At 44.0% G+C, this 15,553-nt stretch overlaps 1 protein-coding gene across 5 annotated transcripts in view; it reads left to right on the top strand.

Annotated features, from left to right (window-relative positions):
- The window catches only part of TG (thyroglobulin), a 135,036-nt gene extending 119,483 nt beyond the window's left edge, over positions 1-15,553 (top strand). For 4 of the 5 annotated variants that reach the window (XM_069957077.1, XM_069957079.1, XM_069957078.1 and 1 more), the window contains 5 exons: positions 2,649-2,830; positions 8,136-8,243; positions 13,530-13,670; positions 14,118-14,308; positions 15,283-15,553. In XM_069957077.1, the coding sequence (XP_069813178.1) occupies positions 2,649-2,830; positions 8,136-8,243; positions 13,530-13,670; positions 14,118-14,308; positions 15,283-15,386 (726 nt within the window). In that variant the 3' untranslated portion in view covers positions 15,387-15,553. Of the gene's footprint in view, positions 1-2,648; positions 2,831-8,135; positions 8,244-13,529; positions 13,671-14,117; positions 14,309-15,282 lie in introns of those variants that run through there. The other variant, XM_069957080.1, reaches the window with a different exon arrangement.

Here is a 15,553-nt window from a genome sequence, read left to right as displayed (position 1 = left end):
ATATACAGGAATATAACTACTATAATACTGCTCCTATATACAAGAATATAACTACTATAATACTGCTTCTATATACAAGAATATAACTACTATAATACTGCTCCCAATATACAAGAATATAACTACTATAATACTGCTCCTATATACAGGACTATAACTACTATAATACTGCTCCTATATACAAGAATATAACTACTATAAAACTGCTCCTATATACAAGAATATAACTACTATATTACTGCTCCCAATATACAAGAATATAACTACTATAATACTGCTCCTATATACAGGACTATAACTACTATTATACTGCTCCTTATATACAAGAATATAACTACTATAATATGCACAAGCCAAAAAGACAGAAATGGCTGCACATCGCACCCATGGCTGACACGAAAGCTTATTCAGCTACATCTAAAACCAACATCAGAAGTTAGTATATAATTTGGCCAAACCATATTGCCTCATGTACCACGTGCAGGTCTTCTGATACACATGAGTCCCTAACCAAAAAACATCACTGTGCCGGTCAGTGACCACAATCCCCACAAAACGTGCGCAAGCAGAGAAGGGGGGCCACGGAATGGCCCTGCAACCCCATTGTCACAGGACCAGACCCTAAAGGGCCCCCCCGGACCCCGCAGGCGCCACCGGCGGAAAAAGTGGACGCCAAGCAACACAAGTGTGAACAAGCTCTTACCTCTCTCTCCATTCCTGTGCAGGTAGAATGGGAGAATACCAGGAGATCCTCCCCTTATGTACACAGGTGCTTCCTGCTAATTTGGATCACATGGGTCTTACAAAGCACGAGTGCTAGCCACAATGAAAAAAGGGACAGAATACATAAAATATGTACAAGTCAAAAAGACAGAAATGGCTGCACATCGCACCCATGGCTGACACAAAAGCTTATTCAGCTATTTAAAACCAACATCAGAAGTTAGTATAAAATTTGGCCAAACCATATTGCCTCATGTACCACGTGCAGGTCTTCTGATACACATGAGTCCCTAACCAAAAAATATCACTGTGTCGGTCAGCGACCACAATCCTCGCAAAACGTGCGCAAGCAGAGAAGTGCAGCCATTTCTGTCTTGTTGGCATGTGCATATTTTATGTATTCTGTCCCTTTTTTCATTGTGGCTAGCACTCGTGCTTTGTAAAACCCATGTGATTCAAATTAGCAGGAAGCAATTGTGTACATAAGGGGAGGATCTCCTAGTGTTCTCCCATTCTACCTGCAGAGGAATGGAGAGAGAGGTAAGAGCTTGTTCACACTTGTGTTGCTTGGCGTCCACTTTTTCCGCCGGTGGCGCCTGCGGGGTCCGGGGGGGCCCTTTAGGGTCTGGTCCTGTGACAATGGGGTTGCAGGGCCATTCCGTGGCCCCCCTTCTCTGCTTGCGGGGATTGTGGTCGCTGACCGGAACAGTGATGTTTTTTGGTTAGGGACTCATGTGCGTCAGAAGACCTGCATGTGGTACATGAGGCAATATGGTTTGGCCAAATTATATACTAACTTCTGATGTTGGTTAAATGTAGCTGAATAATCTTTCATGTCAGCCATGGGTGCGATGTGCAGCCATTTCTGTCTTGTTGGCTTGTGCATATAACTACTATAATACTGCACCTATATACAAGAATATAACTACTATAATACTGCTCCTATATACAAGAATATAACTACTATAAAACTGCTCCTATATACAGGAATATAACTACTATAATACTGCTCCTATATACAAGAATATAACTACTATAATACTGCTCCTATATACAAGAATATAACTACTATAATACTGCTCTTATATACAAGAATATAACTACTATAATACTGCTCCTATATACAGGACTATACTGCCCCTATATACAGGAATATACTGCTCCTATATACAGGAATATACTGTTCCTATATACAGGAATATAACTACTATAATGCTGCTCCTATATACAAGAATATGACTACTATAATACTGCTCCTATATACAAGGATATAACTACTATAATACTGCTCCTATATACAGGAATATACCTACTATAATACTGCTCCTATATACAGAAATATAACTACTATAATGCTGCTCCTATATACAGGAATATAACTACTATAATACTGCTCCTATATACAAGAATATAACTACTATAATACTGCTCCTATATACAAGAATATAACTACTATAATACTGCTCATATATACAAGAATATAACTACTATAATACTGCCCCTATATACAGGAATATACTGCCCCTATATACAGGAATATACTGCTCCTATATACAGGAATATACTGCTCCTATATACAGGAATATACTGCTCCTATATACAGGAATATACTGCTCCTATATACAGGAATATACTGCTCCTTTATACAGGAATATACTGCTCCTATATACAGAAATATAACTACTATAATAGGTAGATTTTAGTTTTCTTATTATTACAGTACATATCCATAATGTCATATACCCTGATGATGAAGCGTCACATTCCGTTATCGGACCAGAACCTCTGCACATTTTGTACCCGGTGTCATAGAGGAAGGTGCCGGATAGATGGCGCTTGGATATTTTTAGAACCTGAGCTTGAACTTTCATTATTAATCTGGATCTTACTGCAAAATATTCCAAAAATGTCTTTCCTTCCATCAGAGATTTGAAGAAGCTGAAGGAAGAGGTGAGAGTAAGATGGCCTTCTACCAGGCGCTGCAGAATTCCCTGGGCGGAGAGGAGATGGAGCCGCAGGTGCAGGGGGCGGCGGTGTGGTACTACTCCCTCCAGCATTCCTCCGATGAATATGCCGTGTTTTCCAGAGCACTAGAGAACGCTACACGGTCAGTGATCCCTGGTGACCCCATAAGAAAGTTAAAGGGGAAGTCCTGTACAAAATGATCCTGTAATATATCATCACCACTGACTTCCAAAATGTAGGGTCTCTATACTGCTCAGAGTATTTCTAACCACTCTTTTAGTTGTAGTGTTACAGAACTCTGCAGCGCCAAAGGGGTTCAAGTTCTCTATGAAGTTCTAACATTTTGCAAATCAGGGATACGGGTTTACTCACATGCACACTCAGGGATATGGGTTTACTCACATGCTTACTCAGGGATACGGGTTTACTCACATACACACTCAGGGATATGGGGTTACTCACATGCACACTCAGGGATACTGTGATACTCACATGCACACTCAGGGATAGGGGTTTACTTCCATGCACACTCAGGGATACAGGATTACTCACATGCACACTCAGGGATACGGGTTTACTCACATGCACACTCAGGGATACGGGTTTACTCACATGCACACTCAGGGATACGGGTTTACTCAAATGCACACTCAGGGATACGGGTTTACTCACATGCACACTCAGGGATACGGGTTTACTCACATGAACACTCAGGCATAGGGGTTTACTCACAATGTTCACTCAGGGATAAGGGTTTACTCACATACACACTCAGGGATACGGGTTTACTCACATGCACACTCAGGGATACGAGTTTACTCACATGAACACTCAGGGACACGGGGTTACTCACGTGCACACTCAGGGATAGGGGTTTACTCACATACACACTCAGGGATACGGGTTTACTCACATGTACACTCAGGGATACGAGTTTACTCACATGAACACTCAGGCATAGAGGTTTACTCACATGTACACTCAGGGATACGGGTTTACTCACATGCTTACTCAGGGATGGGGGTTTACTTACATGCACACACAGGGATACAGGGTTTACTCACATGCACACTCAAGGATATGGGTTTACTCACATGCACACTCAGGGATACAGGTTTACTCACATACACACTCAAGGATATGGGTTTACTCAAATGCACACTCAGGGATACGGGTTTACTCACATACACACTCAGGGATATGGGTTTACTCACATGAAGGTTTGCAGACCTCAAGTCTTTCATGGCTCTTAGTGACGGCTGATCTCCGGGATCAGTCATACAATGACACAGCAGGGGCCGGGCTGCTCTTACACCACCGGGACCTGGATGTCCCTCCACCGCAGAGAATCTTCATAACTATCTTCCAGCAATATTGTCGCTGGGACTTTTCTGGGCTTGTGCAATCTCACACGGAGTAACTCCAAAAATGTCACTTTCTTAGAAGTTGTCGAAAAGTGTCAAAAAAATCCTAGAAACTAAAAGGAACAAAAAAAAAAAGAAAAAAAAGAAAATGATTCAGTAAAATGTTTTTGGTGTATTTGGTGGGTGCTAGAGACTGGCCATGAAGTCATTTGGAAAGTCTTCAGACTTTTTCACATTTTATGTTGCTAAATGTGCTAAAATCCCAAAAAATCCAGTTTCCCCCACCATTCTGCACTCCATACCCAATGATAAGTGATAGCGTTCAGTTATCATTGAAAAGGAAAAACTACATTGTCCATCACATCAGTATCAGTATTCACAGCAGTAACTCAGAATTAGGTGATGACCCTTTGGTGGTGATTTGGCCTCCAGTCTTCTTGGGTATGAGGGGACAAGGTTTTCACCTGGACGTTCTTTTCTGCAGATCTTTTCCCCTTTGTCGAGTTGGATGGACGCCATTGCCAGGTCTCTCCATAGATGTCCCATTGGGTTTAAGGCTCTGGCTGGGCCACTCAAGGACATTGACAGAGTTGTCTGTAAGCCGCTCCTGTGTCGTCCTGACTGTGTTCTTTAGGTCATTGTCTGTTGGGTGATATTATCCGAAAAGCAGAAGAGGTCCTCCACGTCCTCCCATGAACACTCAGGGATACAGGTTTACTCACATGCACACTCAGGGATATGAGGTTACTCACAATGTTCACTCAGGGACAGGGGTTTACTCACATGCACACTCAGGGATATGAGGTTACTCACAATGTTCACTCAGGGACAGGGGTTTTCTTACATGCACACTCGGATACGTGGTTTACTCACATGCACACTCAGGGATAGGGGTTTACTCACATGCACACTCAGGGATACGGGTTTACTCACATGCACACTCAGGGATACGGGTTTACTCACAATGTTCACTCAGGGATAGGGGTTTACTCACACCCACATTCCTCAACATTGAAATAGCATCACCAAGAAGTAGAGAGCGTAAGGTTATGTAAATCTAGGAAGGATCAGGTGTCGGTATGATCTGCAAACCTTCCTGCTATTTGACATGTGGAGCGACTTCAGTGGTATAATCACAGATCAAGAGAAAATTTGTTCAGCCACATGAAACCTCAGAAATTGTATCAGTCCAATAGGATGTGTGATGCCTCCTGATCGCCCATCAGTTATCACCACTTGAGGGCCAGAATTCTAGATAGAGAAACACTGGTTTACCACTCGAAACTCGTAGGCCGAGATTTCAGCGCTGTTATACATTGGGAAAACAATGAAGAGTTAGAATGACAGCAGGAGGAGCACAGAGAAGAAGCTCTGCCCAGGCGGAGGGTCATATCAGAAGAACGGTGCATAGTGATCCATCCATAGTGATCACATACGAAGCCTTCACTATCAAAGACTGTTGTGGTGCAAAGCAACATGGCAATAGAGGCTTGAATGGAGGTCTGCCTTGGATGCAGTGATGAGCGGAGATTGTTCTGGAGACCATATGGGCAGTGCCATGTAGAGGTCTTCACCAGGGAACGTCTATGAACATTTGGAGACAGTTGCACTTAAGGAATTACTCTGGAATTTCCCAGTATCCTCGATATTGCTCCATATAGTCATCCTCTTTGATAATGAGTTTTCTTACACAATATTACATCTGTCATGATTATTGCTTCTGCTTTTATGGCTTTTAGTGACTGCTGATCTCCGGGATCAGTCATACAATGACACAGCAGGGGCCGGGCTGCTCTTACACCACTGGGACCTGGATGTCCCTCCACCGCAGAGAATCTTCATAACTATCTTCCAGCAATATTGTCGCTGGGACTTTTCTGGGCTTGTGCAATCTCACACGGAGTAACTCCAAAAATGACACTTTCTTAGAAGTTGTCGAAAAGTGTCAAAAAAATCCTAGAAACTAAAAGGAACAAAAAAAAAAAAGAAAAAAAAGAAAATGATTCAGTAAAATGTTTTTGGTGTATTTGGTGGGTGCTAGAGACTGGCCATGAAGTCATTTGGAAAGTCTTCAGACTTTTTCACATTTTATGTTGCTAAATGTGCTAAAATCCAAAAAAATCCAGTTTCCCCCACCATTCTGCACTCCATACCCAATGATAAGTGATAGCGTTCAGTTATCATTGAAAAGGAAAAACTACATTGTCCATCACATCAGTATCAGTATTCACAGCAGTAACTCAGAATTAGGTGATGACCCTTTGGTGGTCATTTGGCCTCCAGTCTTCTTGGGTATGAGGGGACAAGGTTTTCACATGGACGTTCTTTTCTGCAGATCTTTTCCCCTTTGTCGAGTTGGATGGACGCCATTGTCAGGTCTCTCCATAGATGTCCCATTGGGTTTAAGGCTCTGGCTGGGCCACTCAAGGACATTGACAGAGTTGTCTGTAAGCCGCTCCTGTGTCGTCCTGACTGTGTTCTTTGGGTCATTGTCTGTTGGGTGATATTATCTGAAAAGTAGAAGAGGTCCTCCACGTCCTCCCTCTGACCATCTCTGTTGGTAATTTCCGCAGCCGAGAGGGGAGTTGGAGCATATTGTGGGCAATGATCAGTAGCTTTCTCATGTTACAGCTGTTGTGGTGACATTAGACAGCTATTGGCAATTGTGTGTGGGTGAAACCAAGGCCTGAAATGCCTGCAACATGCTCCCCCCACCCCAAAGTCAGCAGAGACTGTCAAAGGAAGGAAGAAGAGTGCCGGAGAGGAGAAGAGGTAGGACCTTTTCCTCTCTCTCCAATAACTCCTGAGGAGTGCCTTCTTTCTTGCTGCTCTTCCATAAGGCCCAGATTGGTGGAGGCTGCAGTGATGCCTGCTCTTTTGGAAATTTCTCTCATCTGCACACATTATCTTTGGAGCTCAGCCACAGTGACCATTGGGTTCTTGGTCACCTCTCTTACCAAGGCCTTTCTCCCCCGATTACTTAGTTTGGCGGGGTGGCAGCTCTAGGAAGAGTCCTGATTGTTTCAAACTTCTTTAGTTTAAGAGGTACTGAGGGCGATGAGCTCTTGGGAACTTTAGGTGCAGTAGAAATATTTTGTCCCCTTCTCCAGATCTGCTCCTCCACACAATACTGTCTCTGAACTTTACAGGCAGCTCTTTCCTCCTCATGGCTTGGCATTTTCTTTGATATACATTGTTAGCTGTGAGACCTCATATAGACAGGGACGGAGTCTCTCCAGATCCCATCCAGTCAGCTGCATTTACCACAAATGTATCCAATCAGGGTGCAGAAACATCTCAGACATGATTGGAAAAAAGAAAAAAAAAGTAAAAATTCTGCTTTCACATTCTTGTTATTGGGTACTGAGTGCAGAAAGGTGGGGGAAACAATATTAGCATTATTCTACATTAAGTATCTATTGTCCACAGAAGGAAAAACTCTCTGAATGGACACAAGACAACTTGTTCTGGCCGGTTGAATGGTGCAGGAAATGTATGGGGTGTGGCGATCCTTACTCTGTGCTTGGGATAGCTGGACGCTCTCCTTACCATATGATGTATATAGGGTTATCATAAAATGTACACACTATATACTATATCTGCCAGAAGTAGAACTTTCCAACTGCTCCCACGTGTCATATGAATCCTTTATGTCCATAAAATAACTTTATAGTGTGTCGTGTATATATAGAAATGCACGTCCTCAAGCTCAGCTAGAATGGAATGTCTGATATCATGTACGGACATAAAGCAGATTATTCTATGTGTGGGCTGTATACACCGCCCGGGGGAAAACCGGAGGACACATCATCCATCTGAACCAGCCTGACTAAATGTATCATGAATGTATCATTGTTATATCTTCTATCTATTATCTATCTATCTATCTATCTATCTATCTATCTATCTATCTATCTATCTATCTATTATCAATCTGTCTGTCTATCTATCTATCTATCTATCTATCTATCTATCTATCTATCTATCTCCTATCTGTCTGTCTGTATCTATCTAGCGTCTCATATTTCTCCTTTTTTTCTCTTTCTCTCAGGCAGATAACAATATTTTATTTTCATTTTTCAGAGACCACTTTATAGCTTGTCCTGTAATCCAGATGGCCCAGCACTGGTCTGTGAAGGAGAATGGCCGTGTATACATGTATTATGTTCCTGAGACCTACTCCCAGGGCAGGTAAGTCAGTGACCACACACACACGCGCACGCACGCACACACACGCACACACACATGCACACTGTATCTTCCAAAAATACTTAAAGGGACAGGCCCACAATTAACCTGCATCACCTCCATAGAATCAGTGATAAATGTCTGATCGGACTATTAGAGACCCGCAGTCAGGCACTGGCCCTCGAGAACAGTGTCCTGAGCCCCTTGTTTGAATGGAGCAATGTAAGACATGTGCTGCGGATCCCTTCTTACAGCCTATAGTAAAATAAAAAATTACATTAATAATTGAAATAATAAAAATAAATCCAGAACTTATAAAACTTTATAAATAAATAATTGAGAATCATTGTCTCTATGCAGTGCCCATAACTCGCAGCCTCGCCCGTCCATGTATACGTGTTTCAATGATGATCTACCATGCACATCGTTTCTTTTGGCAGAATCTGGATTTCTTGTTCCCAGCGATCGCTGGCGGCCGTTCCTGCTGCTCTAACAGGAAGATTTTTACTTATGGGAGACAAAACTGACAGTGTGGATTAATGTTATCTAGTAGAGGAGCAGCATGATGGTCTGGGTCCGGCTGTCATATCTCTATCAGGGCCCCCCATAATCTGTACAAGCCTCCCATATCTCTTCAAGGGCCCCTAATCTGTTTCTGTGTACCCCATTCTCTGTACCTGGGCCCCACCTCTATACTAGAGAACCCAACTATCCTGTAATACGTACCAGGTTCTCCCCGACATCTGTACCAGAGACTGCCAGTCAGAGGTGTAGTGTGAAGCCGGTGTGCTCCTGTGCAAAATCATGTCATGTCATGGGGCCCCTCACCTAAAATGCTTCATTTATAGCACTGGTCTCCTCATATGGGGAAGAGAGACTTCATGGCCCCCTATAGCTCCTGGGCTCAGGTGCAGTCGCACCCTCTGCTCCCCTATGGCTAAACCTGTGCCACCAAACTCTGTACCAGGGCTTCTATAATCTTCTAACACCTGTTCTTCCTCCACGTAATCTGTGCTAGGTCTTCTACAATGTGTACACTCTTCACATATTTACCAGAGACGCCCACTATCTGTATGACCCCCATCTATAATATGTGCACAGTCCACCTTAATGGATGCCTGCCCCCCAACATCTGTAATAGGTACCCCCTCCACACATACCTTTACGGATAATGAAAACAATTCCACTTTGGGCCAAAATAATGCACCATGTTATGTCCAGTCGGTGAGCTAAAGCCCCTGCAAAGTATTCAAATTACCAAGGTTATCTTATCCATTACAAAGGGATATAAAGAGGAGGATGAATAAAACAGCATTTGTCTAGTCACCAGGGCTAAACTGTACAGAAGCCCCATTCCAAGTCTAGGACCCACCAGACTTCAGGTCGGGCCCGGCCTAGTATTCTGCATGGCCATATACATTCTTTTTTTCTTTTTTTTTGTTATCATGCTGTAAAACAAAGCTGAATTTACCAGAAATCCAGGTCCAATCTCCTGAAGGCTGCTAAATAACAGCTATACTTACTGTATCCAGCTCCAGTATCCTGAAGGCAGCTATATAACAGCTATACTTACTGTATCCAGGTCCAGTCTCCTGAAGGCAGCTATATAACAGCTATACTTACTGTATCCAGGTCCAGCCTCCAGAAGGTTGCCATATAACAGCTATACTTACTGTATCCAGGTCCAGTCTCCTGAAGGCAGCTATATAACAGCTATACTTACTGCATCTAGCTCCAGTCTCCTGAAGGCAGCTATATAACAGCTATACTTACTGTATCCAGGTCCAGTCTCCTGAAGGCTGCTATATAACAGCTATACTTACTGTATCCAGGTCCAGTCTCCTGAAGGCTGCTAAATAACAGCTATACTTACTGTATCCAGGTCCAGTCTCCTGAAGGCAGCTATATAACAGCTATTATTACTGTATCCAGGTCCAATCTCCTGAAGGCTGCTATATAACAGCTATACTTACTGTATCCAGGTTGAGTCTACTGAAGGCAGCTATATAACAGCTATACTTACTGTATCCAGGTCCAGTCTCCTGAAAGCAGCTATATAACAGCTATACTTACTGCAGCCAGGTCCAGTCTCCTGAAGGCAGCTATATAACAGCTATACTTACTGTATCCAGGTCCAATCTCCTGAAGGCTGCTATATATCAGCTATTCCTACTGTATCCAGGTCCAGTCTCCTGAAGGCTGCTATATAACAGCTATACTTACTGTATCCAGCTCCAGTCTCCTGAAGGCAGCTATATAACAGCTATACTTACTGTATCCAGCTCCAGTCTCCTGAAGGCAGCTATATAACAGCTATACTTACTGTATCTAGTTCCAGTCTCCTGAAGGCAGCTATATAACAGCTATACTTACTGTATCCAGGTCCAGTCTCTGGATGGCAGAGTTTCTGACTTGTGCTGGTTGAAAAAAACAGACTAAACACAGGAATTCCGGCCAGTACAGAGAGTCACAGCTCAATGTGTCCATCAATCCCATTACTGCCTTCTCTGTCAGCGCTCAGATGGCCTGAGATACACAGGACTTCCTGTTTTCTGACTGTTTTCTGTTTTTCGAGAAAAAAACTGTCAGAAAACAGTAGGTGCCGTGTTCTCCATGTTAACTAAAAAAAAAAAAAGCTAAAGCTTCGTCTGTCCAGGCATGATGGGAATTGTAGTTTTGCAGCAGCTGGAGGTCAGCAGGTTCCCTGTCCCTGGTATATAGCATGAGAAGTCTGTCGGCCTACATAATAACACATTCACGTATGATCTCAAAACAGCAAACAAAACGCCACCCATCCCATGTAATAAAGCATGACAGATATACAGCGCTGAACGTCCGCGTGAACCTCTCCTAAAGCCAATGCTGTCCAGAGCACGGCCAAATGTGTCCGCTTCCCTTCCAAGAATAATAGCGTTCGATGAAGAATTCCTGATCCTACACATGAGAGCGATGTCTGTGTTACTTCCTTCTATTTCGCCATGTGTAACAATACCTCCTCCTCCTCCTCATTCATCTGGAAAGGAGCTTGAATAGTGTCCAAATTCCTTTCTGTCAAATTGGCTTGTAACGCATGGACAAAACATGGCCGCCGCCTTCCAGAAACCGCTCCGCACCTGCCCATGGTTTGTGTCTGCTCTATTGGAGCAAATGGGTATGAAATACGATGCCAAATCAAGCAATAGACAGGTGTGGCGCTATTTCTGGAAGAAGGCAGCCATGGTAATTTGACCATGTTTAACCCTTAGAAGTCATTGTCCTCTCCTCCGCTACATCTGATGCTGGACACCATAGTGGCTCAGTGGTTTCATTAGACTTTGTATAGTCCCTCTTTGTTCCCATAGGTCTTTCACATGGTCTCTTGCTTTCTTCCAAGTCAGCTTCTCGGAAGACCTTGTTTTTGCCTCCATGACAATAACGGCTACAAACAGTAGCTGGTTTTATTGTATACGCTATAGCCTATTACACGGGGCAACTAGAGGAGCAAACAAATGCTGTCAGCGTTCGTTTGCTCCTCGTTCCCCGCTCGCTGCCGCCGCTATTACATGCGGCAGCAGTGAGCGGGTGAGTCCAGGGGGGCTGCGGGGAGATGCCCGGGTGATCAATAGATTGTCTTGGCAGCCCATAGCTTATAGCAGAGGTCTGCAGACTCCGCTCCTATTCCGTGGCGCGACAGCAGTATATCGCTGCTATCAAACAACTGCAACGATCAGCTGACATCGTTCTATTCGGATACGGCCGATAATCATTCTGTGTAATAGGGCCATATAGCAGGCATCAGGCATAGTGATTGACAAGTCAAGGAAGCCAGGTCCTGGTCTCAGAGGTGATTGGGGCAGATAAGAACTAAGGTCCATTTACACATTGTTCGCAAAAAAATCGCAAATTGTTCCGTGTGAACAGTCGTTCGCCGATTTAACCAATGTGTGAGATCGCAAAACAAATTTTCCATACGATATATCATACCGTCTAAATGCTGATTGTTATGAAAAAAAAATCGTTACTCCGACATTGTTAATCGTACGATCGGGCGAATTATCATTTTGTGTAATGCAGCATAAGACAGGAGGATAGGGCTGTCAATCACCAGCAAGGCAAGGAGTTAACTGTTAAGGTGCTGGTAGAAATCACTCCAGAAAATGCAGGGAGTTAACTAAAATACAGTCAATTAGGCCAGGACACGGAATTGCAGGCCCCAACCCCCTTAAAGCCTAAAAATAATACACAGAGACCTTTTACTTGCGCAAATATTTTATGGCCGCGGTACTTTGTAAGGGTTACAGATTTCATTAAAGCAGTAAATAAACTAAACATTAAACCTTAATTAAAATTGTCCAACATAAATACGAATCCTCCCAGGTAAACTGGGAGATTAAACCCCACTACAAAGACTGCGACAATTCTCAGTCTCTTTTATAACAGGGAGGGAGGGTTGGAGCTTCTTCCTCCTGGTGATCCGCGGCGACTGAGCTGGGAGACGCGGACCACTTTTTTAAATTCAAATCCGGGTTCCCGCTCAGACACCAGCGACCAATCAAACGGCTTCCACTTGGGTTTGTAACTCCCGCTCAAACCAACTGTCCAATCAGCTGATGGATATCGCTGAATCTTCCAGAAGGTCTGTAGCCACCTGTAATGGAGAAAAAAAAAGGGGAGGGGGGACGTAGACAGGTAATGGGACAGACCAAGTCTGTCCCTGCACACATATACTGTATAAGGGGGGGCGCAAATCCGTGTGTCACCCCATCTATGGGGGGGGGGGGGGAATATGCATAAAATTACGCACAGATTTCACTTTATATTCCTCAGTGTGAACATACCCTTATCGTACAGATACAATAGAAGAGACTGCTCTTTGTAAATGGAGAAGTGTATATAGTTGGTTACAGATCCTCTTTTTGGGGGGATTTTCTGCTAACAACGGGAAAGCGGAAAAGCACCTCAGCGTCCCCCAACTCAGACTGTTGTTAAATATAGGAGGGGTTAGGGCTTTATAGCCTGAAATATGAACCCTTGAGGGCCCCTTTAATTCATCTATTTTTGGATGGTATCGGGGCCAATGCTAGATTGAAAGGAAGGTTTCAAAGTTCCTGATTTTGGAACATATAAACATTTGGATGAACTCCACCTTATAATGTATGTAAAGGGCCATACAGCAAGTCCATAGATTTTGGATATGTGGCCCCTCACTATGTGTAGATAATAATGATGGAAGCCGCCAAGCCTGGAACGTCTGTCATTTCTTATCCTTGAATCATTGCATTGTTGCTAATGTTTGTCCATATCTTCCAGCTCCGGTCTGGATCTGCCCGAAGACATCATGTACGCTTTCGGAATTCCCTTTCACTCAAACTATAGAAGTCAGTTTTCTGTGGAGGAACAGAATCTTTCCTTACAGGTTATGCAATACTTGGCCAACTTTGTAAGAACAGGGTAAGTGCTGTGTAGTATATAGTGTACGCTGCTGTGTCTGTATACTGGATTCCATGCCGCCATTTACATATTGTGAACCAGCCGAGTTTAGGTTTAGTGCACTTGTCTATACCTGATGAAGGCGGTACATTTCCCCGAAACCCGTCATGTTTTTGTGCTTTTATATTAAACCTTTCTGCTACATGACATAGTGATTATCTTTGGAGCACAGTTTTTGTGGACAGCGCTGGCCGTGAGCACCATGTTTGTTTTTTCCTGTTTTTTTGTTTTCTTTGCATGGACAGAATGGTAGCTTCCCTGGTGGTCTGGTGCAAGGAAGGAGTTAATAGTAAAATACCAATGTTCCCCAATAAGAGTCCATTATGTAACATTAGATCCAGTTTTTCCTTCTTCTTTCTGAGATGTTTATAAGAAGTTCCATTTATTTTCTTCTTCTTTTCTTCTTAGAAATCCCAACTTTTCATACAGTTTTTCAAGAAAAAGGAAGGCGGCGTTACCCCCATGGCCGGAGCACCGGGCGCACGGCGGGGGAGACCGATATAAAGAACTTACTGAGCGCTTAGAGAATCGTCAGGGCCTGAAGAAAGCCGAGTGCTCATTCTGGAATCAGCTCATTCCCAGCCTGAAAGCATCTGCAAGTAAGTCCTGAGATCAAAGAGACTGCAGGTGCCGGGGAGGAAGAGACGCTACAAGATGTTATTATCGTATAGCCTGTGTGTGTGTGCGTGTGTGTGTGTGTATATATATATCTTACAGTGCTCCGAGGTGACCTCTCATGGTCTTATAATATACAGTATACAGTGAGGACAGTATTACCTATAATACACACATGCAGCAGCTGAGGTGTATGATGAGGTTCTGCAGCAGCTGAGGTGTATGATGAGGTTCTGCAGCAGCTGAGGTGTATGATGAGGTTCTGCAGCAGCTGAGGTGTAGTATGAGGTTTTGCAGCAGCTGAGGTGTATGATGAGGTTCTGCAGCAGCTGAGGTGTAGTATGAGGTTTTGCAGCAGCTGAGGTGTAGTATGAGGTTCTGCAGCAGCTGAGGTGTATGATGAGGTTCTGCAGCAGCTGAGGTGTAGTATGAGGTTTTGCAGCAGCTGAGGTGTAGTATGAGGTTCTGCAGCAGCTGAGGTGTATGATGAGGTTCTGCAGCAGCTGAAGTGTAGTATGAGGTTCTGCAGCAGCTGAGGTGTATGATGAGGTTCTGCAGCAGCTGAGGTATAGTATGAGGTTCTGCAGCAGCTGAGGTGTGTGATGATCTGCAGCAGCTGGGGTGTGTGATGTTCTGCAGTAGCTGAGGTGTGTGATGATGTTCAGCAGCTGAGGTGTGTGATATTCTGCAGCAGCTGGGGTGTGTGATGATGTTCAGCAGCTGGGGTGTGTGATGTTCTGCAGCAGCTGGGGTGTGTGATGATGATCTGCATCAGCTGAGGTGTGTGATGACGTTCAGCAGCTGGGGTGTGTGATGATGTTCTGCAGCAGCAGCTGGGGTGTATGATGATGATCTGCAGCAGCAGCTGGGGTGTGTGATGATGTTCTGCAGCGGCTGTGGTGTGTGATGATGTTCTGCAGCAGCTGAGGTCTATGATTCGCTCTCCTTTGTCTTATAGGATTACAGTCTGGACCTGTGACCCTCAGTAACAGCTCAGAGAGTGGATTGCCATCTGCAGTCAGTGGAGGCAGCCAGCAGGCAGGCAAGGACTCGTACTCCTGATGGACGTGTATCCCAGGGCAGCCATGACACTGTCCCGGCTCCGGTTACACACCGAGGTCTCTGACCGAGAAAACACAATTAGTAGAAACAATCTGCGCCCCCGGCCGCCGCGTCTTCAGCAACAATGATATCCTTGTTCCTGTCTTTATTACAATAAAGTTATTCAC

The sequence above is a fragment of the Dendropsophus ebraccatus genome, chromosome 2 (genome assembly GCF_027789765.1).
Source record: "Dendropsophus ebraccatus isolate aDenEbr1 chromosome 2, aDenEbr1.pat, whole genome shotgun sequence".
NCBI lineage: Eukaryota > Metazoa > Chordata > Amphibia > Anura > Hylidae > Dendropsophus > Dendropsophus ebraccatus.
Note: the sequence above shows the minus strand (reverse complement) of the source record. Positions and strands in the feature narration are given on the sequence as shown.